At 40.7% G+C, this 24868-nt stretch overlaps 1 protein-coding gene across 2 annotated transcripts in view; it reads right to left on the minus strand.

Moving 5' to 3' along the window:
* Positions 1-7325: 7325 nt before the first annotated feature.
* fam135b (family with sequence similarity 135 member B) overlaps positions 7326-24868 on the minus strand; it is a 78924-nt gene continuing 61381 nt past the window's right edge. For both annotated transcript variants that reach the window (XM_033638040.2, XM_033638041.2), the window contains 7 exons: positions 20191-20357; positions 17923-18014; positions 17708-17805; positions 16606-16757; positions 16286-16396; positions 15615-15728; positions 7326-12731 (listed from right to left, as the gene is read on the minus strand). In XM_033638040.2, coding sequence (XP_033493931.2) covers positions 12526-12731; positions 15615-15728; positions 16286-16396; positions 16606-16757; positions 17708-17805; positions 17923-18014; positions 20191-20357 — 940 coding nt within the window. In that variant the 3' untranslated portion in view covers positions 7326-12525. The remainder of the gene's footprint in view (positions 12732-15614; positions 15729-16285; positions 16397-16605; positions 16758-17707; positions 17806-17922; positions 18015-20190; positions 20358-24868) is intronic.

Genomic DNA, 24868 nt, shown 5'->3' on the forward strand with positions numbered 1-24868 from the left:
GTGGTTCTATCCCCAGAGGAAAAAGAGTTGCAGCTCACTAAAATTCATCCATGTTTTGTGACTAAAAGCCACTGGAAACACAGCCAAGGTTTGCTAAAAACAACAGTTTCTGTTGTGTGTCTTGAGACTTAGAAATGGGACACCCCTTAAAGGCAGATACGTCTTCAGACTGTGGGGGGCAGCAATACGCCAAAGCTCCGTCCAGTCTGTCATTTCAAAGGAAGAAGAAGAAGAAGAAGAAGAAGAAGAAGAAGGTATATTATGTCATCAGTAGTCGTAGAAGAAGAAGGTTACAGATGATCGATACGAATCATGCCGTCTGCAGCTGCGGCTACAGTAGATGACACTGTCCAGTCATCTTACAAAAATGTCGGTGCAAACATTTCACATATATTGATAAAACTTAACAACATTACCACTGAGAAAAATGATATTTCGTAACGTTAACTGAACGACAGCTAACGTTATGGCTTGTGTGCACCACGACGGCTAACGTTAACGTTACTGACTATCAATCGCTAGCAAAAAAATGTGTTTGTGTTTACGCTACAGGTCTAAAGGTCTAAAATCCATAAAATGACATTTAACTAAGATATTACAATGCTTATCATAATTTTTAAAATCTCATATTTGCAAGGAAAATACTCACAGTTATAACTCTTCTTTTACAGCTTTCTGCCGCCATCTTGTTTTGAATGAATCGTACGGACTCGGCTGATTTCGGCTGGGCTCGGCCAATGATGCGCAAGGGATTCTGGGATAGCACTCACCACCAAGTGTGGTGCTGGAAAATCTCAAAATTAAGGGACATACAGCCGTTAATCTTCACCCTTAACTCAACACACTGAGAGTCGGGACAGCACTAGCGCTTCGTGGGTGCGCGGATTTTTGAGACTGAGGATTAAGATTGAGGGTTAAGATAGGAATTGGGATAGAGCCAAAGAGTCAGGTCAAATAGTGCTCAAAAAATTAAGGGAACACTTAAATCACACATCAGATATTGATGAATGAATTATTCATGTTGAAAATCTTTAAACTGGTGCTAGCCAAACTGATGGATTTCTGGGCAGCAAGGGTCTAATCCTGGGTCTACAGACACAATCACGCCCAAATTTCACTCATTAGCATCATTGCAGGTTTACGTTTTCAGTTTATAAACAGTTCCTTTGAATGATAGTATGATATTCAAATGACAGGACAGACACCAGGACAGAGAGTGAGTTTAGAAAGCCAAAAACCAGTTACTAGTATTGAGTTACAGCCCTGTCTTCCCCCATTATGGTCACTTTGTGTTATGGAGCAGTGGCTTGAATAAAAAGGGGTCTAGTCTTCACTGTCTGCTGGTCAATAATAAAACACTACACTTGTTTTTGAAACTTTGTGCCAGGGTGTTATCAGAACATCCTTTCAGAGGAAAAGATCCCAAACAAACCACACAAGCATGATTGTGCTGGTAATGGTTGGTTCGCCTTGTAGCATCTTTTACTCCTCAAGATCATTCGAATACTGAGAGTCCAGTTGTGCTGTGTTGGTGCTGCTTTATCTTTCTGATATTTAGGTGTGAAATCCTGCACGTCAGCGTCATGGGAGATAATGAGACCATGTAAGATCTTATTACCTTCCAGCACCGACAGTTTCATGCAGCAATAATTACTCCCACTGGCGGCTTGCTTATTGACGATGCCTGCCCAAAGTATCACTCAGGGACTAATGGTTTCCCTCCTTCACAAGGCAAACAATGGAATGAACACCGCTTCAATCAACTCCGAGTGATGGATTTAATGACAAAGTCATTTTCCCTCTACTTTATGGGCGAGGAGGAGCGACACATGCAGAATAAGATAGGTCTCGGAGGGGATGTGTTTGTGCGAGAGCCGAGCTGTAAACAAGAGCGCTGCTTTTATTTGCTGTGATTTCATTGCATTTGATGATAAGTGAATGTGACCAACCAATTGCTGTTAACTTGCCGCAAATGAAATGCATTACTATGTGCGAGCTCGGTTCTCTCATCAGTTTTTGGAGTGATGTCTTTAGGGTCAGGGCAGAAAAATGAGCTCTATTGATTTCAGGGAGGGAAGAAAAAGGAGGAAAAAGCAAGTAGAGGGACTCCAACTAGCCTCTGTTGGATCATGAGTTCAACATGCAGTGACAAATGGGCAGCGGAATGAGAAAGAACACCCTGAAATCAAATTGAGTATGGATTGTTGTGGCCTAGATTTATAGCTGTGGGGTATCCCAAACCTGGAAGTCATAAATTGATGCAGTTGAAATGGGGCATCAGCGGGGAATTGCTGCTATGATTCGTTTACTGCGCGTCACCGACGGACAATACAAATGGCGAGTCATTGTTGTCCCACAACAGGGCTCGTTAATAGAATATACACAGACAGAAGTTAAAGGCCGTGACAAATCTGCCTCTGTGGACCCCGTGGCTCAGGGAGGCAGGAAACTGCCACGTACCTGCACACAGCACAAGCACCACTCAGGGACACTGACAGTGACACGGTGACAGCCTGGGTGGGACCATTACAGCGGTCTGCAGGTGGAGCACTCTGAGTCTGGATTGGTCTTTGAGGGAAATTTAAGTAACAGACAGTCGCGTTGTTATAAGATGGATCTGATAAAGTTTGGGTCATTACCTGTAGTATCTGAGTATCTGCTGCAGGACTGATCAGTTTCACTGGATGTTTGTAAAAGAACAAAACATAAAACAGTAGATTCATTATGTTTTTATTTTTCTTGGTTTTGATAAACAGCAGGGTCGAATCACCTATGACACATGGAGGGATGTAGGGGGGCCTGGGGGGAATTTTTTATGGATTTTTAAAAAACAATTTTATGACTTTTTTGGGCACTTTTAATGACATACTATACTTTGATTTTTTTTTTATATTATATTTTTATGACATACTCAAGACATCTTTGTGACATATTATTCTATGATTTTTTATGACATTTTATGACTTTTTATGACATATAGTTTGACTTTTTATTATGGCATTCTTATGACATACTATGCTATGATATTTTATGACATCTTGACATTATTTTATGAATTTTTAGGACATTTCAATGACTTTTAGTGACATATACTATGACTTTACGGCATTATTCTGAGACTGGGACTGACAATTTAATACTATGGCATTTTTAATGACATACTATACTATGACATTTGTATCACATCTTTATAATATATTATTTAATGACTTTATGACATTTTAGGACTTTTGTAAGGCATTCACTATGACTTTTTTTTGCATTTTTAATGACACACTACTATTTTTTTTCATAACTTTTTTGTAACACATCTTTATCTTAAAATCTTTATTTTTTATTTTCTATGACATAATTATGACTTTTATGACATATACTATGACTATTTTCTGACATTTTTAATTACATACTATACTATGATATTTAAATGACATCTTTATAACATATTATTTTATGACTTTTTTCTCATGACAAACTATACTGTGACATTTTTATGACATCTTTATTATTGTAGGAAATCTTATGACAGTTCTTGACATATTATACTATGACATTTGTATGACATTTCTTGACATATTAAACTATGACAATTTAATGACTTTTTAAGCCATCTACTACAACCTTTTTTTATGACATATTTAATTAAATACTTTCATATGACACTCTGTGACATTTTTATGGCACGCTAACACATTACAAAAACCATCACACATCACAGTGATACAGTCTAGCTATCACTCATATTTCAAAACTTTACAACTTTTAGATACATTTAAAAGTAATGAATTACAGGAGCAGTAGAGTTTGACAGAAAGTGTTAGCATCCCTTAATTCACAGGACAAGTGTGGCCCATTACAAGAAATGATTTGGTCTATTGTCAGGTTAACGTATTTAAATCCAAATATATTCCCCATCCACTTAAATCATTCTAAGAGAAACCAAAGAAATAGCACTAATATAATTAAATCAAATAAAACTGAGACAGAAACAGACTGTGAGAATTATATAAATGTGCTTAATAGAATTTACCTAATTTACTTAAAGTTTACTTAATATAAATAACGTCTCTGTATTATGTGTATTTCAAATATGTTTAAGATACATAAAATGTATTAACAGTAATTACATATACTTTATCAGAGTAAATTGGGCGAATTCTGTGAGCTATAGTTACATATATTCTCACAGTGTATTCATTTTTGTATGTGATTGAAATGCATACTTGGTAGAACAAATATCTTTGTTCATTAATTTCCAATGAAAACAGCAAAACCACGGATAGTTTGCTCCACCTAACAAATGTTGCTTGTGTTTCCTGGTATATCTTATTCCTCTGAGCCTTAGAGCTCCACTGTTGACTGACTTGTTCCAATGTTAAGATTCACTGTAGTTTATTTTGAGCTGACCCCACATACACTGTAGCTGCCAGAGATACGAACCAGAGGATTTAATGTGTATCAATGATACGTGTCAGCTCAGAGGAGGACCCGAATGCAGACCATCTGAGTTTTTAACAAAAACCGAGCTTTAATGTAGCTGATCGAAAACATCCAGTGCAGGGAGGCAACTAAAAGTCCAAATGAAAGCAGAACCAAAAAAACAAACTGAAAACCAACCATGAAAAACTTGATGAACAGGGATGAGCACAGGAAGAACAACAGGATGAACCCAGGAGGAGCACAGGATCAACACAGACAAACTAACAAAGGGAAACACACAGGTATATCAGAAAACTAATCACAAGAACGAGACACAGCTGGAGGAGGAAGACATGGGCAAAGGAGGGAAATGGAGATTGGCTAACGACTAATACAGAACAGGTGTGAGGGGAAGACTCAGGGAACAGGGAGGGACTAACGAGACACGTGTGACAGAAAACAGGCGGGAAAAGACACAAAGACAGGAAGTAAAACCAGACACGACACATGAGGAGAGAATCTACAAAATAAAACAGGAAGCAGATTAAACATGAATGAAAACATGAAACACAAAACTCCAAAACAAAGTCAAACATATGATTAACTGAATATAAACAACACCAGGATCATGACAATCAATCCACAACTGAAAATAGTTCCCAAGAAATGCACTATTTCCTCCTGTTTCACTGATATTTACTAAAATCTACAGTATCCAGCTGCCTTAGGAAATTACTGAGTCCACTCTTTTTTAATCAAACTACATATTTTTGACCTGTTTTATAAAGAGTTATGTATTCAGTAAGAACCAGTGGGCCTGGGTCTGAGAGCCACAGACATAAAGTCAAGATACATGGACAAATACAATATTGGTTTTGACCTTTTAGCCAGCCTTGCCCATAAACCCTCATAAGGTTGTTTCATAACGTCTTCAGAATTTCTTTGCCAAACACAAGATAATTCCAATTTTATTTTATTTACAACCTGAGTTCTATTTTTGTAGTTTCTGGCCATACATCCCATGGATTATGATAACGTCTTATCTCCATGTTGCAAAAGTGGTAGATGAAGTTGAATCCAAATAGGGCAACACAATCAGATGATCGGACAGGTTGGAAACAAATCCCCAGTTCATCTTAACCATCTGGGCAAATAAATAAAAGTGAATGCACAGCGTTGTCTTTTATGATTGTTCATTGTATTTCAAAGCAGTTTGCACTGACAACTAAGTGAAAATGATGTTTCAAGATATGGGGTGATAATATATTTTCTTTCTGCTCTGTATCTGTCATCAGGTGACAACTGAGCTATTTTTATTTGTTGATGAGATGCTGTTAAAAGCTGCAGAAGAAGTTAGTAGGCAGACATTAAGATCTGTTTCTTGGTCAAACTGGCTGATAAATTTACTGTTCACCGAATAAAGCTGTAGGTTTCAACAGAGTGTTGCTGGCATGATGTTTTTTTTGTAGGCCAACCCACAAGTTAGCGTCGCCCTGGTTCCCTCATCAAAAAGCCAGTTGGATTTTTCATTGGATTTTCGACTATTCCAGAAATTAAGTTCTGCGGAAAACACAAGTTTATGATACTGAAAGGCAGATTATAATAGTTGCATTTGTACCCACTCTCTTCCCTTACGAATGTGTTGTTGCTACAGTAGATGTAGCACATTGATTTAGCTTGACTTGACAAGATAATGTATGACAACAGCAATTTTCCACAGGAGTCAGTAAAGGTTGAACGGTGCTCATGGATCATTGCATGGACAGCGCTAGCTTGCCGTTCTGTGCCCGAGCTAGAGTCCGTAACCCAGTGTCGTTGCCTTCATGGATGCAAATGACTGTATGTTCAGTGCAGAAACAGAAGATCCCTTGTGGTGTGAAGTGATTTCTACCCACGCACATCCAGATGGAGTAGCCTAGCTTAGTTTGGAAAGCACCGAAAACACGGAAATACTTATTCAAAGTGTAATTTTCAAAGTACAACTGCAATTGGCGGAAGTAAAAAGCTAACGTTAGGCTGTAAATGAACTACACCGCATTCGCTTAACCCCAACGTCGCTGCCACAATGAGGCTGTAAAGCCATGATTGGCGTAATGATGTGCTTTAGTCTCATTTAGCCACGTGTTTGCAACTGCCTTTTTTAAGACCTTTAAAAGCGCGGGGTATTTACTGATGTATTTTATGCCTTCTCTTAAGCGTTTATCGTCCACAGAACGAGGCTGCACGCCCACATTTTCAGAACAAAATAAAACAGGCTGCAGTGAGAGTCTCTCTCCATGGGATATTTAAAAATAGCAGCTTTGTGCATTTAGTCCTTCTCAGGCAAGCTCAGGGGTTTAGTGTTGCTGGAGCCCACAGGAACGATGCTCTGCAACGCTATTTTGTTTTTGTTCTGTAAGTGAGGATTAGAATATGTTCAGTTCACATAACCCGGTGGGAGTTAATATATATTTTCAAACACTTGAAGATCCACTCATTACTAAAAGTGTCTGTCTTATAAAAACTAAAGTGATGGTCAAAGTTGTCACAGTGAAATTTAAGGTGTGTTGATTGATTCACGTCATCACCTCATGCATTGAGTAACATTACAAGTTAACATTCCACCTTAAAAGTCACCGGCAGAGAGGCAGCAAAACATCCTTTCATTTTATAGTTACAGTTTACTAATAAAACTCTCCACAGTATGAACAGTGGTTACATGAGCCTCAAAACCAGACACAACTCAGCCCTGAGCAGAGTGACCGTCCTCTACTGACCAATCAGACTGCAGTGTTGCAATCTAGAGTCACCAATTAATGCATGTCTTTGGACTGTCGGAGGAAGCCGAAGAAAACAAAATAGTTTTTTTGTTGTTGTTTTTCAGCAAAACTAAAAACTTACCTGTCAAACACAAAAAACAAACAAGACAATTATACAAAAGGACCGTTTTTATTGTAACATCATATCTGTTATAATAATACTATGCTATATATATATATATTTATATATATATATTTATATTTGTATTTATATTTTTACATAGAACACAAGCTACTAAGGAATACATACAGTACAGTCAGCAACATAGAAAAATATTAGAGTAGTATTGGCACAGATGAAGTAGTATTTACTGTACTTTACATGTTATACATTCAGCAAAAGAAGTGCAGAATGAAATGAATACACGTTCCTCACAGTGAAGTCAAACATCTTTTTACATTCAGTTCAAACACATGAAGGATGTTTCAGCGACGAGCAGACAATGATAACACATATTCACGCATACACACACACCCTCCTCCACCCAGACACACACTCACATAAACAGGACTCTCAGTAAAGGGCAATCAAATACAAAAAGGTTCAAGTCAGCTAGTTTTGAAGGTTGACAGCACTTGCAAGGATCTATTGGATTTATGGATCACCTCTGAATTCACTCTCAGTCATGACAGCAGCATAAATGTACAGTTAACACTCTCAGAGACATATTTAGACACACAAAACAAAACACATTTTGCTCTAAAGAATAGAGTTCAGCGCAATATAAATGCAATTCTTTCTGATCTAACACCGTGCCTTCAAGACGCACACAGCCATCCATCTCATGAAACAAGTCCAAACCTGTATTTGTCCTTGAAGGGGCCAATCGCAACACCACAAACACTTTTTCCCTCCATCGATTCCCGCTGACCCCTTTGGGTAAACACGCAGGGCCCTAAACGCAAACAAGTTAAAGCCTCATCCATATACAGTATGTGTTTGTGTTGTGGGGGAGGCTGAGAAATGATGCATGATGCATGGCAGCTCCCTCAGATTGCTTACACAGCTTTGCTTAGTGGCTTTTTGAGAACGATCTCTGCGTCCTGAAGGAGCCCATTTGATTAGAGTCAATCACGGTGACACACTGCTTACTGCGCAGCGCCACGGCAACAGCTCGGGAACAAAAAAAGGAGCACTTTGCGATGTCATCTTTTGTACTCTTTGAAGACGGTACAATGCTTGTGTGGCTGGGACAGACAGCAGTGGTCAGTTTTTAGAACAACTGCAGGATGTAACCTTCAAATCTAAAGAAGCAGTGCATGTATAATCCAAGAGAACACAGGAAAAATAGCTGTTTGGATTTTGTAAAGCTAGTGGAGGTTGATTCAAGGTTGTCAATAAAGTGCACTTGCCATCGAACCAGTGCAAAGGTTAAATATAGCTCTCTGTATGTACATAACTACATATGCAGCAGATGCGCAGCCATCGCTGGATATGAGACGTCTGTGGCAACACCATGATAACAGTTCTCTAATGTCAAAATGTAAACATCATTTGATGGACAGCTCAGCGAAGAGGAAACAGTCCTCACTCAGTATGCTGGAAAACGACATCTCTCTTGTGTCACGCTTGAATGTGACAGCAAAGGTTGTGGAGGAGGAAAAAAAAACATCATACAACGTTTGTTTGATTTTGCTGATGAGATGATCAAATATGGCAATGTTTATGTTGAGGAACATGAGACAGTGTGTGCTACGGCGGTGCTTTTCCCTGCTATCATCATGCATCAAGTTGTAGAAAATGACATGAAGGGGGATCTTGGCAGTGGGTCCGTATTACGCAAAATCATCCAGTTTTCCAGAAAACAAAAGCAATGACACCCTGATTTAAGCCATTTAAAAAAATAATGAGTGCCTTATGAAATCTATCCTTGATTAAACCATTTTAATCTACAATTTAAAACGGCTCATTAGGAAGGTAATGGTCATTAGACCATAAGATTGTACTGGATAGTCATGGATAATGAGCTTCTTTCACATTATAGAGGCCTATACAGTAGATCTGCTGTTAATTATATCAGTGAGCCTGTTTTCTGTCTCCCTGTTACATGATTTAAGAAACAAAATGAAAATATGTCATTTAGCTTAATTGTGTTTAAGTGATTTGCCAATCACAGCTTAGCAGCTATGCACATCAAGCTTTGGATTTCTACACATGTTGAAGACATGGGACTACACAGAGGCGAAGTCCCTCCACTTCTAGTGCCCCTGGTGAGACTTTATTTCGAAAAAGTACAGTTGGGACAGTTTCCTGATCCTGTTTGAACTGTGCCGTATAATTTTTGTCAATTTCAAAGATAATTTTGCCAAGACAGTTGCAGTTTGTTGTAGATTTTTCATAGTACAATTTAGTTCAGTGTGAAACCGCTCAACACCAGCTATCTTGCCGGCTAGGTAGCTATGTTCGACACATAAACGTAATGTTACCTTGCCTTTATTGGACAGGAAGTGAAAGAGCAAGCAAGACCGACCTGTTGCTCATGAGTATATAGAGAAAGCACTTTCCTGACTTGTGTAGTCTTACTATATAATGACGAAAACTCTGTGTGTGTGTCTGTTCCACATTTTTCTCCTCACTGACTTGGTCAATCCATGTGAAATTTGGCACAGTGGTAGAGGGTCATGGGAGGTAGACTCACAAGTCAGTCTTTAGACGCTTTGCTTAACTAAAGACTGATGACTTTCTCCCTGATTTTGTGTTTAGATGGGCGGATACAATTTCAGAGTTTAAAAAACACTCCCTACGTTGCAGAACCAATAGTAAATCCGCAGGGCGGTCCTTCGGTGGCTCACTGAACTCTTGTGCTCGTAAACATAGTCCAACTAGAAACACGTGTAGCGGTACAAAATGGCTCAAGTCGCTGTAAGTCCTTCATTTCCACAATCTTGTGGACTGAGCACATGTTTATAAAACAGAGTTAAATCTCTCAGCATCCATTTTCAAGCTCTCTGTGTGTTTGTGTCCTTGCAGACGAGAAAAGGGGGAGCGCACATTTCCAGGAGGGCGTGTCCTTTTAAAAAATGCAAGAGGCGTTGCTTTGTTACCGGCCGTTTTCTCCGGTGTGTTAAACACACTTTAGAAAGGAGTGTCCCCAGACTATCAGAAGGCGGAGATCTCTGATTGTCTGGTGGCGAGAGTACATGGGAGGAAGCGAATGAAGCAAAATTACATCAATTGGCCAAAGGGGGGCGCTATAGCAACCGATTGAAATGGCAAACTTTGAATGGGCATATCTCATGCCCCGTATGTCGTAGAGACATGAAACTTTGCACAGAGATGCCTCTCCTCATGAGGAACACATTTGCCTCAAGAACCCATAACTTCCGCTTATATAGATTTTCCGCCATTTTTGTTTTTGAAAAACACTTCAAATGGATCTCTTCCTAGGAAGTTTGAGCGATCTGCATGAAACTGGGTGAACATAATCTAGGGACCAATATCTAAAGTTCCCTCTTGGCAAAAGTTGGAAAACTTACTAAAACTGAGCTTCTATAAGGCAATGAATATTGCGGAGGGCGTGGCTCATCACATAAAGGTGTATAACATCTCAAGGGTTTCACCCATCACCACGCAACTTTGTAGGCATATGACCACACATAATCTGAGGGGACCCCTCCATTATTGACCCCATCAAACAAAATGGGGGCGCTAGAGAGCTCATTTCTTATCTAGGCCTAACCGCCATATGGATTTTTACTAAACTTGGTAGATATGTAGAACAGGACGCCTCAAGGTGACTGGAGAAATTTAACTCTAATTGGCAACTGGGTGGCGCTATAACAACAGAAAAATGCTTAAAAATGGCTAAAATGTGACCGATCGCTGTGGCTCCCCCTGTGGACCAATGTTTTTTGGTATGACTAAGTCATGGTATGGTATGCTGTACATGATCACGGAACTGTCAGTGTGTCATTCTGTCAGTGCGCCCCACTTTTAAGTCAATACAACATATAAACACTTTAACTATCTGCCTTTCAACGTGCTACCTCAACTACTAATGTACAGTTTTAGCCCACTAACTATCCCACTATTGGCAATGGTACTACTGTACTTTCAATAAAGCAGTCGCACTATCAAATTCACAAACACTCTGTCTGAATACATTGCTCTTCTTAATGGGTTCAGTTGACTATTTAATCTGCAATTTCCTATGACCTGTATCCCAAACACACACCATGTGAAACTGTGTGTGGGCAACTGTGCACTCAATGGGTATGGACTAGTCTTTTTAATTACATTTTTTCAGTCTTCAGCAGTTTTAGGACAAACTGCAACTTTCTTGACTTGCAAAATTATCTTTGAAATCGACAAAAAACATGTAATTCATAGCACAATTCAAACAGGATCGAAAAGTTATTTGTCTCCCGCCATTAACTACTGTAAAGATTTATCCAGAAATAAGGTCCCATTGTGGTCCACTGGAAGGGGAACGACTGCGTCTCTATGAGAGATGCTCGGTGTTCTAATAGTTTCAATAGTGGTGTCTTTTTTAGACTTTCCAAAACCAAAAACACACAAGAGCAAAATTTTTCCTTCAGCTGCAAATGTTGGCATGTCCTGCTAACTAGCTGTCTACCTACAGCAGTATTCTGAATTCAGTGTACTGACTTATAGGGCTTCATTGGGGTTACACTTCCGCCTTCTTGGTTTACTTTCATTTGATAGATTTGATGACAAGGACACACAAAAGATCACATTTAGATGGATTACTTACACTGTGGATACATACGCAGATAAAAAATAAATAACTTTAAACAATATATTCATTTTTGTATAAAGGAACATTTATGTTTTGTACAACAAAATACTTCATGTACAATCAAGGGGATAAATGCTGCCCATCTATTGCCTCGGCTCGAAGGAAAGATTCAAACTATCATTGGTCCAACCCTTATAGAAGAATTCATCAACCACTCATACCGAAGGCTTCAAACCAACTCTAAAGGGAAAGTAGTTAAATGCTTTCGACCACGATTAGCATCTGTTAGTGTTCTGGCTGACTCTGGTTATTAATAAGGCCATAAAACATCTACAATCAATCCTGTGATGGATGTCAGATGTTTTGTTTTGCATGGCTACACGTCAAACTCAGACGTCTGAGTTAGCATTTTTCAACAGTCACAATACACTGATCTTTTTTACAGCTGCTTACAGTCCTAACAAGTGGGATATACAGGCCTTGCCTCTTGGATACCAGGGATTATATACATTAAATTTACTTTACAAAATGAAGGTAAGGACCTTATCGTCCAAATCAGCTCCATCAGCCTCCAACAGGTTCTGTCCTGTAAGCCTGCAGCACTAGCACCTTTACTTGAAGTAGTTGAGCCCTGCCACCAGGAAGAACTTCTCCAGGAAGAGCTCAGAGTCCAAGACAGCGATGTGGGCGGCGCGGCCGATCAGGGTGTTGGCTGTGTTGGGCAGAGCGTGGAACACGTTCTGGCGGATCAGCCGGCACTCTTTAGCCTCCACAAGTGGCTGCAGCAGGTTGTTGATCATCTCAGTGTACACGGGCCCTTCAGTGTGAAAATGAGGAACATGTTGGTGAGTCATTCTTGTAGTTTCTGCAGTCTGATGCATAACCCACACAAAACCACAACTTGTGTTTTGTGTGCTTCATTTCGGGAGGCGTATTAAAGAAACAAGATGTAAGTGTGTTAATTAATAAGCTCTAGAGAGACTAGTAGGTAGATTTTGCTGCCTTCAGACAGAGTCAGATGAGCTGTTTCCTCCTGCCTCCAGTCTTTAAACTAAGCTACGCTAACCAGCTGCTGGCTGTGTCTTACAAGCCTTGGAAAATAACAGCTCTTTTTTTTTTTCAGAAGACCAAAAATAATGTTGGTGTATCCACTAATACTCCAGTTACAAAGTCGCATGTAGGTGTAGGATCATGTTAATCATGTTAAGTTACACCTATAGTTAGCCTATGTAACTTTTGTTGAGCAACAGCCACTTGTGTCAAATACTAGATAATGGTATATGCTAAAACAAAGTGTTGTAGCACAAGATGAAAAGATCCACACTACTGAAAGACTCCTGAGTCAGTGAACAGACTTCTGTCGGACTGTCACTAACAAAGCAATATATATCTGAAGCTTGCTAATATTAGCTCACCTAGCCAGAGACTATCCATAATGCGGAAGACTCAATAGCCTGAAAAATATCCCATTGGACTTAAGCCAATTAGTATGACAGCCTGTTATCCCAAAAACAAACGCCCACTGTTCCAAAGGGCCGTTTCTCTGACTTCTCTGGTTGTCTATTATGCAGAATGACGTTGTCCGACCTTTCACTATGGCAAGACTATGACCCATCCTGCCCTGCTTTCTGATTGGCTAGTGGTTTGGTTTGGTTGAGTTGGTTAGGTTTAGGCATGAGGAGTGAGGCTAGTTGAGTCAGGTGGGTCGTGCCTCAATAGTAGGAAGGTCTGATGACGTTATTCTGCATAATAAACATCTATTTGAATTTGTTTAGGAAAATGTGTGGCGTGTTTTCAAAGAAACAGCCCTTTGGAGCAATGGGTGTTTGTTCTTTAGGATAACTTGCTGTTGTACAAAGCAGGTTTCAGTCCAATGGTAATCGTAAGTGCTAATATCGTAGGCAACTGGACTTGCTTGCGTTTCTTGAAGACGTTTCGCCTCTCATCCAAGAAGCTTCTTTAGTTCTAAATGACTGGTTCGAAGTTGCAGGCTATAAACCCTGTGTGGGTGGGAACCCTTGCAGAGTCATAGGGGTCATGTGAGCTCTTAGTTTCAGAGTCTTTGAGGTCACAATGTGAGTTGTTGACCCATCTGGCCACCATGTGAGTCGTTAGGGTCAGGTGGGACCAGGGGTGAATGGGTGTGAAGTCGTCTGGGGAGGGATCCCAAGACTGCATTGTAGGTGGGGGATAAGTAGTGTCGTAAGCCACCCCCTCTGTTTGTAGACAGAGGGGGTGGCTTACGACACTACTTATCCATTTAGAACTGAAGAAGCTTCTTGGATGAGAGGCGAAATGTCTTCAAGAAATGCAAGCAAGTCCAGTTGCCTACGATATTAGCACTTATGATTACATGACCTGGATGACTGAGAATCTTCACCGACAGTCCAATGGGACATTTCCAAACTATTGAGGCTTCAGAATTATATGCCATTGGGACAATGGCATGGCACCTATTAGCCACCATAAGATATTGGTCACACCAGACCAAAAAGGCCTGCAGCAACAAGACCGATGAGCATACAGAACTGAGCATAGGTACCTTTTATTGCTTATGAATTTAACTACAATTCGTAAGAGGACGGGTGTGTTATTGTTCTTTCAAAAGTTATACAGTATCACTTCAGATAATAGTTTCACAAAGTGGTGTTTACAGGTTCAATGCTATATGATCTGTAGTCAATATTCACATAGGTGTTAGGTTAAAAGAAGTGGGGTTGTGTAGCCCAGTCCCCTAGACATTATGTTTACTTATAGATGATTTGAAACAGCAACTATGATTTTGAGGGAAATGTAATGCAAAGAAAATGACGTTTGCACAGGAATGTAGTCTGGACGCAAATTTCAGAATTTGGTGTCACACCAGACTTTGTATAGCTACCATCCAACCCGACTACCTCTCTGAGATTCCAGCATGGTAGATAAATTCAGTTTTTCATTAACTCAAACAAACACTTCTGAACTTAATCCAGACAGTGATTAGTTGTCACTGCAGCAAAATAGTCAAACAAACATAATCTTTAAGAGATGGAGTTGGATTGTGGACTAGAAGATTGTAGCCTGACATCGTCAAACTAAATCGCAAATATGCGTTAGTCTGTTGGTTCGTCATTTTCAGTGTCCATTGAGCTGTATCAATGGCTGTAGACCATAATGCCTTTGAATGCAATTGGACAGACCTACAACCAACTGGAGCAACGAAACATCATGTAGCGCATGTAGACTACAGTGTGCAGAGACGAGCTGTGATGGTGTGTCATCAAGATGTCTGTGAGCAAGTGTTACCATCTCTGCCACCAGACTTTGAAAACAGTATTTCAACAGAAAGCTCTGATTCAGCTGCAGCCATCTTGGTTGTTTTCAAAACTGCCTCAACGACACTCCTCTTTACTAAGGTAGATTTATGCTTGCCGTAGTGTCCCTGGCACAAAGATGCACGTGCCAAAAATGACATAAGTTGTGCAAGTTGTCAGTCATCATCTGTAACACACTCTGCATCAGATTAATTGATCGGTCTGGCACATCTGAGTTCTGCTGGAAATCTGTGTGAACAGGAGGGGGACCAGACGCATCTGCCAGAGCAAATACAACATGAGCTTTGTAAATTCGTCTGGCTCCCTCTGGCTAAGAATATTGAGAGGTACTGCAAATATTGAAAGAGAAGAGAATCCAATAGAGCATGAATACGTGCACTTCTGACCTGTGGTCCTGTCTTTAAGAGCGGTTTTGCACATCTCTATTCTGGCCGAGTGGAAAGGAACATAACGGTCCTGTGGAGACGCCACCAACACCACATTCTTGAAGAACTGGAGCCCTAAATGGACAGAAAACAAACAAGTAAATGAGGCTGCAGAGTGAGTGTGTGTATGTGTGTGTGTGTGTGTGTGTGAGAGGTGGAGAGAGAGGAAGACACAGGAAAGGAGTGAATTGGTTGTAAAACGCAAAGTACAATCACAAAGTACAATGACAGGCTTGATACGATAAAACTGTGTTTTTTCTCAAGTCTCCTGTCACTGTGCTTTTAAGAGAGTGCGCTGGTGGGTTTCCAATGACAGGGTTTGGATCATTTTGTCAGCCTGCCACAGCTCTGAAGGGGTAAAATAGTGTTTTCAGGCTTATCTTCTTCAAGCCTGTGTGACAAACGACTGCTTTGTTCCACTCAAACAGTGGGGAGGCCTCTCACGGGCCTCTCGCAGCTCGCTGGCAGGGGTTTGAGTGTTAGCGAGCTGACACGTACAGAAATTTGACAAAAAGGACAAGATGACAACATTTCCATGAATATTTGAATAGGGTGTCTTTCAAGTAATATTCTGTAAAGTGAAGCAGTCAATATAGTGTCTCTGTTTCAAATTCATCCGCTTTAAACGCTACCTGGTTTCTGACTCAGGAGATAGAGGAATGTTTTCCGTGGATCAGCGTGATCTCTGAAGGTGAGTTGCAGCAAGGATCCCGATTTCTTCAGCTTCTGCATTAACCACAGACCTGAGCAACACACACACACACATACACAGTCAGGACCCCTGCTTTTTCGACACCCTGCACAGAAGCAGAAGCAGCAGTAGTACGGGTGATATTCTTAGATAAAAGATGCTGCTGAGGAGCACAAAACATTGAAATGCAGCGCTGCACGGTGTTGTAAATACAGCACATCTGCAGTGTGCAGTTTCCCCACAGCTGCACGGTGGCCTCACCTGTGCTGACCAACGTGCTGTTGTTATACAGCGTTCCCAAGTGTGGGCCTGACAGCGAGAGGAAAGTGTGCAGTTTGGGCAAATAGCAGCGGAAGCGAGGCCTCGTCAGCACAGAGCGGATGATGATGTTCCCCAGAGAGTGGCCGATGAAGCTGTTGGCCGAAGACAAACAACTTTCAGAGAGATAAACTTGCAACTTGAGTGGGTGGCTGGAAAAACAGTGCCTCCAACACCGCTGACCTACGACACTGTGCAGTATCTTATTATAGACTCCTCTGTGCGGAGGAACTCGTTCCAGCTGGGGCTATTTGGAGATTTTAGCTACAACATCGGCAATTACAGAAAATCCATTAGCTTGTTAAATGTTTAAACATTCTCAAAGGCAATGACAACTTAATGATGCTAACATAGAGGACATACCATACAAATTAATAGTCTTCCCAGCAGTGGGAAATATTAGATTCATGAAGCTATATGTCTGTCACTTAGTTTAATTACCGCACTGTTACAGCTTTACCCAAAATCCCTCATCGCCATGTCTGCTCCTTCTCATCTGTCTCCTACCAACTAAATATAGAAGTAATGTGGAAAGAACCAGATGCTGTTGTGGCAGTCCATTGCTTTTGTCTTTGATACTTGCTCTCTGGAGAATACGCCACAATAAAGAAAGTTAGCAAACTTGGGTGGGAACTCGTACAAAAAAAATAAAAAATAAACTGGCACATCGAGGGCAATTAAGCAGGAAGATGAATTGCTTAATTTGACGGGAACTAGGCAACACACTGCTGCATAAAGGAGTACAGTCTATCAAGTGAAAGTCAGAAACTTATTGGCACTGTATGATAAGAGCTTTTCATCCATTTTGTGCCGCTTATCCATTCTGGGTTGGTACGGTCGATATATTATCATGAAACAGTGATTCTCATGAGTTCAGGCATTCATGCTGAGTCCAAGTAGCAATGTGCAGTCTCTGCTGCCATCTACTGTACAAAAGGAATGCTGCTTGAGATGATGATTGCCTCTGCTCTGACTTCAATGATCAATCAAAAGCAGGGTTGTCAGTAATGTGCATGTTGCGCGGCATTAAAGTTGAGCGACTGACCTTATCCTGCCTATGGTGAGGTTGTATAGCTGGATATGCTGAATGATCTCATCCAGGAGCCTGTCTGTCATGGTGTCGAAATCTGCAAACGTGTCAGTCTGCAGGGAAACGGCAGAGAAAAGCACAATCGTCAGCGCTCTGCAGAATGCCTTAAAGCACTTTCTGCAAATGTGATTGTACGTGTTATCAATTTGCTCCTCGTCGCAGTCGTCTACCTGGTTCCTTTCGGACATGAGGAAGTCGAGCCTGGACCCTGGCAGTCCTAACTCGATGAAAGTCTTCACCAGCCGAAGGTCTGCGCTGTTTCCTGGAGGCGAAGGGGAGAAGTATATACACACTTTTGGTCCCATTAATCATTTAAGAGACACCTGGAATTAGTATTCACAGAATACATAGTGTAAAATGATAGTTTGAGGTTGTAGGACATACTCTCAGAGACTGCATTACACGTACCATGCTAATAGCACACTAAAGTCTAAAACTGAACTGTACAGCATGCTGCAGAAGTGTCAGTTTAAAAGCTTTTATGTTCTAGCAGTGGTGCCTCAAGATATTTTACATAGGGGTGGCCAGATGAGGACCCTGCAAATGTGCAAACTTCACAATTACATAGAGAGTTAAGGAATTGTATGCTAATATACTTTGGCTTCTTTGATAGTAATTATCTGATGTGCACAGACTAATAACGGCACAGTTCACATTTTGAGTTCCACAACAATCCTGTTTTAATGTGCTATTTATCTACATGTGTAAGGCCAGAGGTTCCCAACTGATCCAGCAACTGGGTCCAGGTTTCTTTTTAGTCATTATTTCAAGGTCTTCACAGTTTAATCTGTTAAACATTATTCTTGTATTTGGCCATGTCCTGAGCTAGTTTGCTGTCTTTGTTAAGTTATTAACATTTATTAAGTTATTAACTGTTATTCACTCACTCTACAGCAGGAAACAGTACTTCAAAATAAAAGCTCTTTGCCATAAATTCACTGTACTTGAAAAATAAATTGTGTTTTTTACAAACTTGACACATTCACAAGTCACTTATGGTCAGAATGGACCCATGGCCAACTTTGAATAGGCTGCTTGTCCCTTTCCTTACAAATACAAATATACAGCTTTAATTTGAAGGAGTACACCAGCCATGTTTCCATCAGCCTGTTTAGATGTGCATCTAGAAGTATCACATTGGAAAATTATGATGGAAACGCCAAAATTGGAATTAAAATCCCCTGATTCGCACAAACTAAAATACGCTCGCTTTAGCCGGGTTTTGGTTGATTCGAAAAAATGTTGATTCGCAAAACGGGGGATGGAAACAGTTATGTTCGAATTAAGTCTGACGTAGCGCTCCTCTCTCCATGGTGATATCCACACTCTGGGTCAGGAAGGCGGTAATGCATTTACAAGCTGGTTGCCAACCGCCAGAAAACGTAGAAGAAGAAGAATGCCAGACTTGTTTAGTTTCCGGTTCTGCGGAAAACTCGCGTGAGTTCGTAGTTTTCACCAAAGTCCGTACATTTAATGGAAACACACAGGATTCGTATTTCTTTTAATGTGCATTTCCCAATGATTCGAATCACTTTTGGATGGAAACATAGCTAGTGACTATGAGGAACAAATTTTACTGGGAACAAGCCTTCTCAAGTTTAGGGGAGACTGGTGGGTACCCATAGAACCCATTTTAGATGTCTTGAAGTGAGAGTTCAAGAGACCCCTTTCCAACAAGCCAATGGATGCCTCAAGCTGCCTTCACACCACCACACGTTAACTCACCACCTCCAGTCACTTCCATTACGGGTAGAAAAGCATTTTTCAACATGCAAGTAGGGGTATAAAGTGCTTGCTGCCCATGTGCATACACATATATTTTTCTCTGCTGCCTTAAGTTCACCATGTTGAACTTCTGGCAGTTGCCACCAGGCTGTGGCTGATCAAATAGTGGGCATCATAGGAGCAGAAAGAAGACGAGAAAGGAGCTGTTAATGTTGGTGTCTGACTACCCGGAGTGATGGCGCTAGATACTGATGAGGACAACCAGGAAAAACTGGGCCTGTGATAACATTTCAACTAAACTTCAGATGGTAAATTGTCCAAATTCGTAGAAATCTTTGCTTGCACTTCTGCCAGTGATCACAGAAGTAGCTACCTGTCATCGCTGCTGTGGACTATAGCGGCAGCAGCTGCCTTCAAAAAAGCTGGGAAAGCCCTTGCAAGTTGGTGGTTGTCAGGAAGGTTACTGCACAGCTGTGTGAAAGCAGCTTTAGGTTGTCTAGATTCCCAGGACACCACTACTTTTGCACTAGATTAAAAAATAAGTGTGCTCCAGCCTCTTAAAGACAGTAATGTCAGCCTCCAATCATTTTTGCTGTGGGGGGCTAGTGGGTGGGCCAGCAGAGGGGCCATGACTCCTCCTTGGAGGTGCCACTGCCTCCTTGCGGCGGAATTCGACCGCTGTGAACCAGAACCTTCGGCTCCCTCACACTCACCATCAAGCCCGTGTACACACACCACAAGGTGTATGCCGTCATCAAACTCCTCGTCGTCCTCCTCAGGGGGGAAGTAGGGCAGATCTGATGCCAGGAGAGGAAGGTCACTGTACAAGCTGGCCTGAAAGCTCAACTCTTTGAGCAGCTCCTCTTTGGCTTTGTAGAAACTGGAGAAAAGGGACGTGACATTTGGAAAAAAAACAAAGCGATTATATTCTGTATGTTAGCAATAAATTGAAAAAGACCTTTTCCAGTAATGTGCAAAGACAAGCAAATTATGTACAATCTTAGTTACACATAAAATGCTGATCTGAGAGGAAAGTTTGTATAACACAGAAAGAACATCTCTTAGAGGTGAATCTCTCCAACTGTTTCTCCCTTTGGTCCAGAATATCATGGAAAACCTGCCTTGCATTTTTGTATTTGATTAATTTCACTTCACATTGCCCACTTCCAAGCAAACCGAGGCTTGTAAACAAAAGTCCCGCAGACTCTCAAGTAGCTCCTCGAAGTTTTATTGCCCTGTCGTCCCGCCAGGTTACAGACTTCAGCTGTGAAGGAGTCAAAACAAATCCGATTCCAGCTCCTGTATTTTGAGCTAATCATGATGGATTTGTCTGCACTCTTTGATGTGATTTAACACACTCAGGAGGCATTTCACCTCGTCTTGACTTTCTCGCTTCATATTTGGCCTCACTTCATTTTGTTATGCTAGGCTTTCCAAGCATGAGTAACTGCCAGCTACTGCACCAGATGTCACCAGCCGTCTCCACATAGCCATAAAACCTTCTGTCCTGGCCTTTTTTCCTGTAGTTAGTGTGGATTATAATCTCACTCCTACAAAGTTTTCCATGGAAGACGGCCTGCTTTTTTTTGTACGTACTGACAGGCATTATTCTCAGCTGCCTGAACACACATTTAATTATTACTGTTACATTTGAACATGCTTGACTGCAGCCTTGATGTCCATCTGAAATTAGAAAGCCACAAATTTTTGCTGTCAAAAATCAGTCAAAAAAAAAGAAAGATTTTAGTGTTAATGTTTGTGTCAAAGAAGTAAAAGTCTGAGGTAGCCTCCAAGCCTTTAAGTGGAAGGCCTCTGTAGATGTTTGATTGAAAGCTGAGTGGACAAGGTCCCTACTGACACAATACAAATGTCTCTTGACGGGATTGTTGCCTGGTTACCACAGTGATGTTACGGCATTAAAAAAGGGGGCTGAAGCTTGATAACTGTAAATTTGAGGTACTTGAATCCTGATGTCGGCTTTTACTCCACAATGTGGTTAGCTATGGCAGAGTGGCGCTGTCTATACAGGGCTATTTCAAGACACTCTGGGGGCCCCAGGCAAGAGGCACCTTGGAGCCCCCCCACCCCACCCCCCCCTGCCTCTAGGGTGACCAGGTCCCAATAAACCAAATGTGGGACAAGGAGTAGGTTTGTGAGGGACAATGTGGGTCACCCGCCCCCAGCGCGAAGTTTAGTCATCAGAGACTTGTCATGGTACCAAAACTGGGACCCACGGTACGATACCAGTGAAAGTATCACAGTTCTGAGTAGTATCATGATACCACAGCAAAAATGAGGCAGATGTGCCGTTTGTCATTTATAAAAGATAAATCACTTTTCTATAATACATCAATGATATTTCAATGGAATAAATTACTTACTGACTTATTCATACTTCAAAAACAGCATCAATCAGTGATTAACATAGGGGGGATCAAAATAAAATAAATAAATAAAATAAAAATCAACCAGCCACCCTCCTCCCCTGACAAGTCCCTTCATAAGTAACGAACAGTCCCTAAAGTGTGGTGAGGTTTGTGGACCGTTACCTGCCACAAAGAGAGAAATGTGAACAGCTCGTTTCTCCTCTGACACATCACATACCTGTGTGCCGCCACGGCTCGGCTGTTCAGGTATTTCTGGGCAGTCATGAAATCAACAAAGAGGAAATTATTGGACCTGGAGCCGGACTTCTCCGTTGTCGGTAAGCCCTTATCTTGCGCCGTATTCGACAGGAATACGGCGTCTGTGACCCCCGTTCAACCCACAACTGGCAGGATTCGCCTTTCATTTCTGCTGCTGGTTGAAATCTGTACTCACACAGCGTGCTCCTGAATGATTTCTTTTGCTTGCGCAAAACTATTTTTAGTCACAAATGCGAGTAAAATGCTCGCACCGTAGAGCTCTGTGGAAAACAAATCACTGTAGCATATATAAACAAATCTAACCTACAAGTAAAAAGAAATAAATAATAACTTTCACTGCTTAAAGATACTCAATAACTCAGCTAATACCTGAAATGTCACTGGAAAACAAACCACTGCAGCAGCATATTGAGTGCCAGGTGGCCAGCACGTGCCGTTATTGGACGGCGCATGGACACTCACCCTCTTGTGATTGGACTTTGAACTTATCCCACAGTAGTGGTACCATGAGGTACCGTAATACTACAGTACTCCAACAATGCTAGCGCAGGTGGCAACTAATCATGCGGAACATGGTCTCAATTTGCGTGATGTGTGAAGAGAGACAGAAATGCTGGGCAGTCCCGCACAATGCGGGGCGTCTGGTCACCCTACTTAGCCACTCGCAGGCAGCAGCTAGTAGGGGGCCCCATTACGGGGGATTCCAACATGTTGTCATTGTTGCAGTGTCTATAGGGGTTCCATCATATTGTCATTGATATGGACCAATGTCAGCCGTCTCTGGGGGCCCCCTTCCAGCTCGGGGCCCTAGGCAATTGCCTAGTTTGCCTGTGTCTATATTTACACTGGTTGACTCCACAGGAAGTGGAGCCCTGGGAGCGGATATATTTATGTTGTATAACTCCTTATGACATTTCATTTGGGCTGATATTTATGAGTAACTTTACCAGCTCTTTTAATCAGTTTATGTTTTTAATTTAACCTTTATTTAACCAGGAAGATCCCATTGAGATTAACAACCTCTTTTTCAAGGGAGTTCAACATGTGACGACACGTTAACTACAGTTTAGAGAACTATGACTGCTGGTGGTTGTTAATTTTAGTTTAATATGCAAAATTGTAATTCTATATGTTATTGTTGTTTGGACGATTCAGCTAAGCTACTTAATATATGCTTATGTCGGCTGTCACTTGTAGTGTTGGGGTCATTACATAAAAAGAGTTATGTATTACACATTGCTTGTTACTTTTAAAAAGAGTAATGCATTATTTTACTTAATTATTCCCTGTAGAAGTATTTAGTTTCACTATTTTAGTCACAGTACTTATGACATTACTTTGCATTAATCCACAACATTTCTTGAGACAAACTGTTATGTAATTGCAAGTTCACAATAATTTAACATTGTTAACTTGAATCATAGCTGTGCTGATATTCAGTACAACAGCACTCCCTCTTGTGTAATATTGCTTAAATATGAAAGCGGTTGGCCTTCATAACACTGCTTCAAAAAATATTAATTGCCTGAAAATTACATATCAATAGGCCTATATAAGATAATATAAAAGACTGGTCTTCCTGACACCATTCGATGATGACAGACAAAAAATCAAAAGAAACCAACTGGCCAAACACACTTAAACAAACTCACTGGAGTCGCTCGTTCCCCAAACCATGGTTTTAAAGTAGACTACAAGCTTATTCGATGTGTTTAATCCTAAAGCAGCAGTTATACCTCCAAACAAGGAGATCCCTAAATCATATCCACAGAGTCAGGCTGTGTTGTGTGTTGTGTCAGGCACTGTTGTCAGTACGTTAAATTAGTTTTTTCTATCCACCCATTATTTAAAGCAAGTAACGACATAATTGTTCAATTAGTAACTGTAATATGATTACTGAATTTAGAGCAGTGACTTGTTACATTACTGCATAACTGACAAATATAATGTAAATACAGTAACGCATTATATTTGTCAGTTATGCAGTAATGACAAATATAATGTAAATACAGTAACGCATTACTTTGTAATGTGTTGCACCTAACACTGGTCCCTTGCTGCCAAAGCAACATGAAACATTCCTGTATCAAGCTATGTTGTTAATAAAATTGCACTATTAACTGTAGCTTATTAAGCTAGTAACTAAATCGGTTGAAACTGGCCAACGATGATAGTCGCAAGTAATTTAAGCCCTTTGCTAGCTTCACCCCGGCAAATATGTTATTGCTAGCTTGTTCAGCAAGCTACGGTGCAACAAAAGATGTTCTTGTACTTGGAAGATAAGACGGAAACATTAGTTAGGAAGTAGGGATGAACGATAATATCGGCACATCATTGGCATCTGCCATTATTAGCTTTAAAACGAACTGACCAACATGCTTTTTTTTATTTTGCACAATGAATGAATATTACATACATTGTAAAGTATTGTATTCTATGTCTCCATCTGCTGGTGGGCCATCATCATAAAAGTATATAAAAGTATGCATGTATAATATGATGTTAATTCCACTACAGAGGAGCTTGATATCGGTGTTGGTTATCGGTCAAATGAGTTGTTACATAATGACGTGTCAGATATCGGCAAAAATCTAATATCGTGCATCCGAAGGAAGCTGATGTTGGTTATAGTTCAGAGTCTATGGCTCTTTTTGTTTCATGTAGCAGACTGTCTGGCTGTTAGTCTGTCTACATAGAAAAAAAAGCAATAGTATTGTATCTGTTCATGCACAGAAAAACACCAGGC

Source organism: Epinephelus lanceolatus, chromosome 16 (genome assembly GCF_041903045.1).
Source record: "Epinephelus lanceolatus isolate andai-2023 chromosome 16, ASM4190304v1, whole genome shotgun sequence".
Taxonomy (NCBI): Eukaryota; Metazoa; Chordata; class Actinopteri; order Perciformes; family Serranidae; genus Epinephelus; species Epinephelus lanceolatus.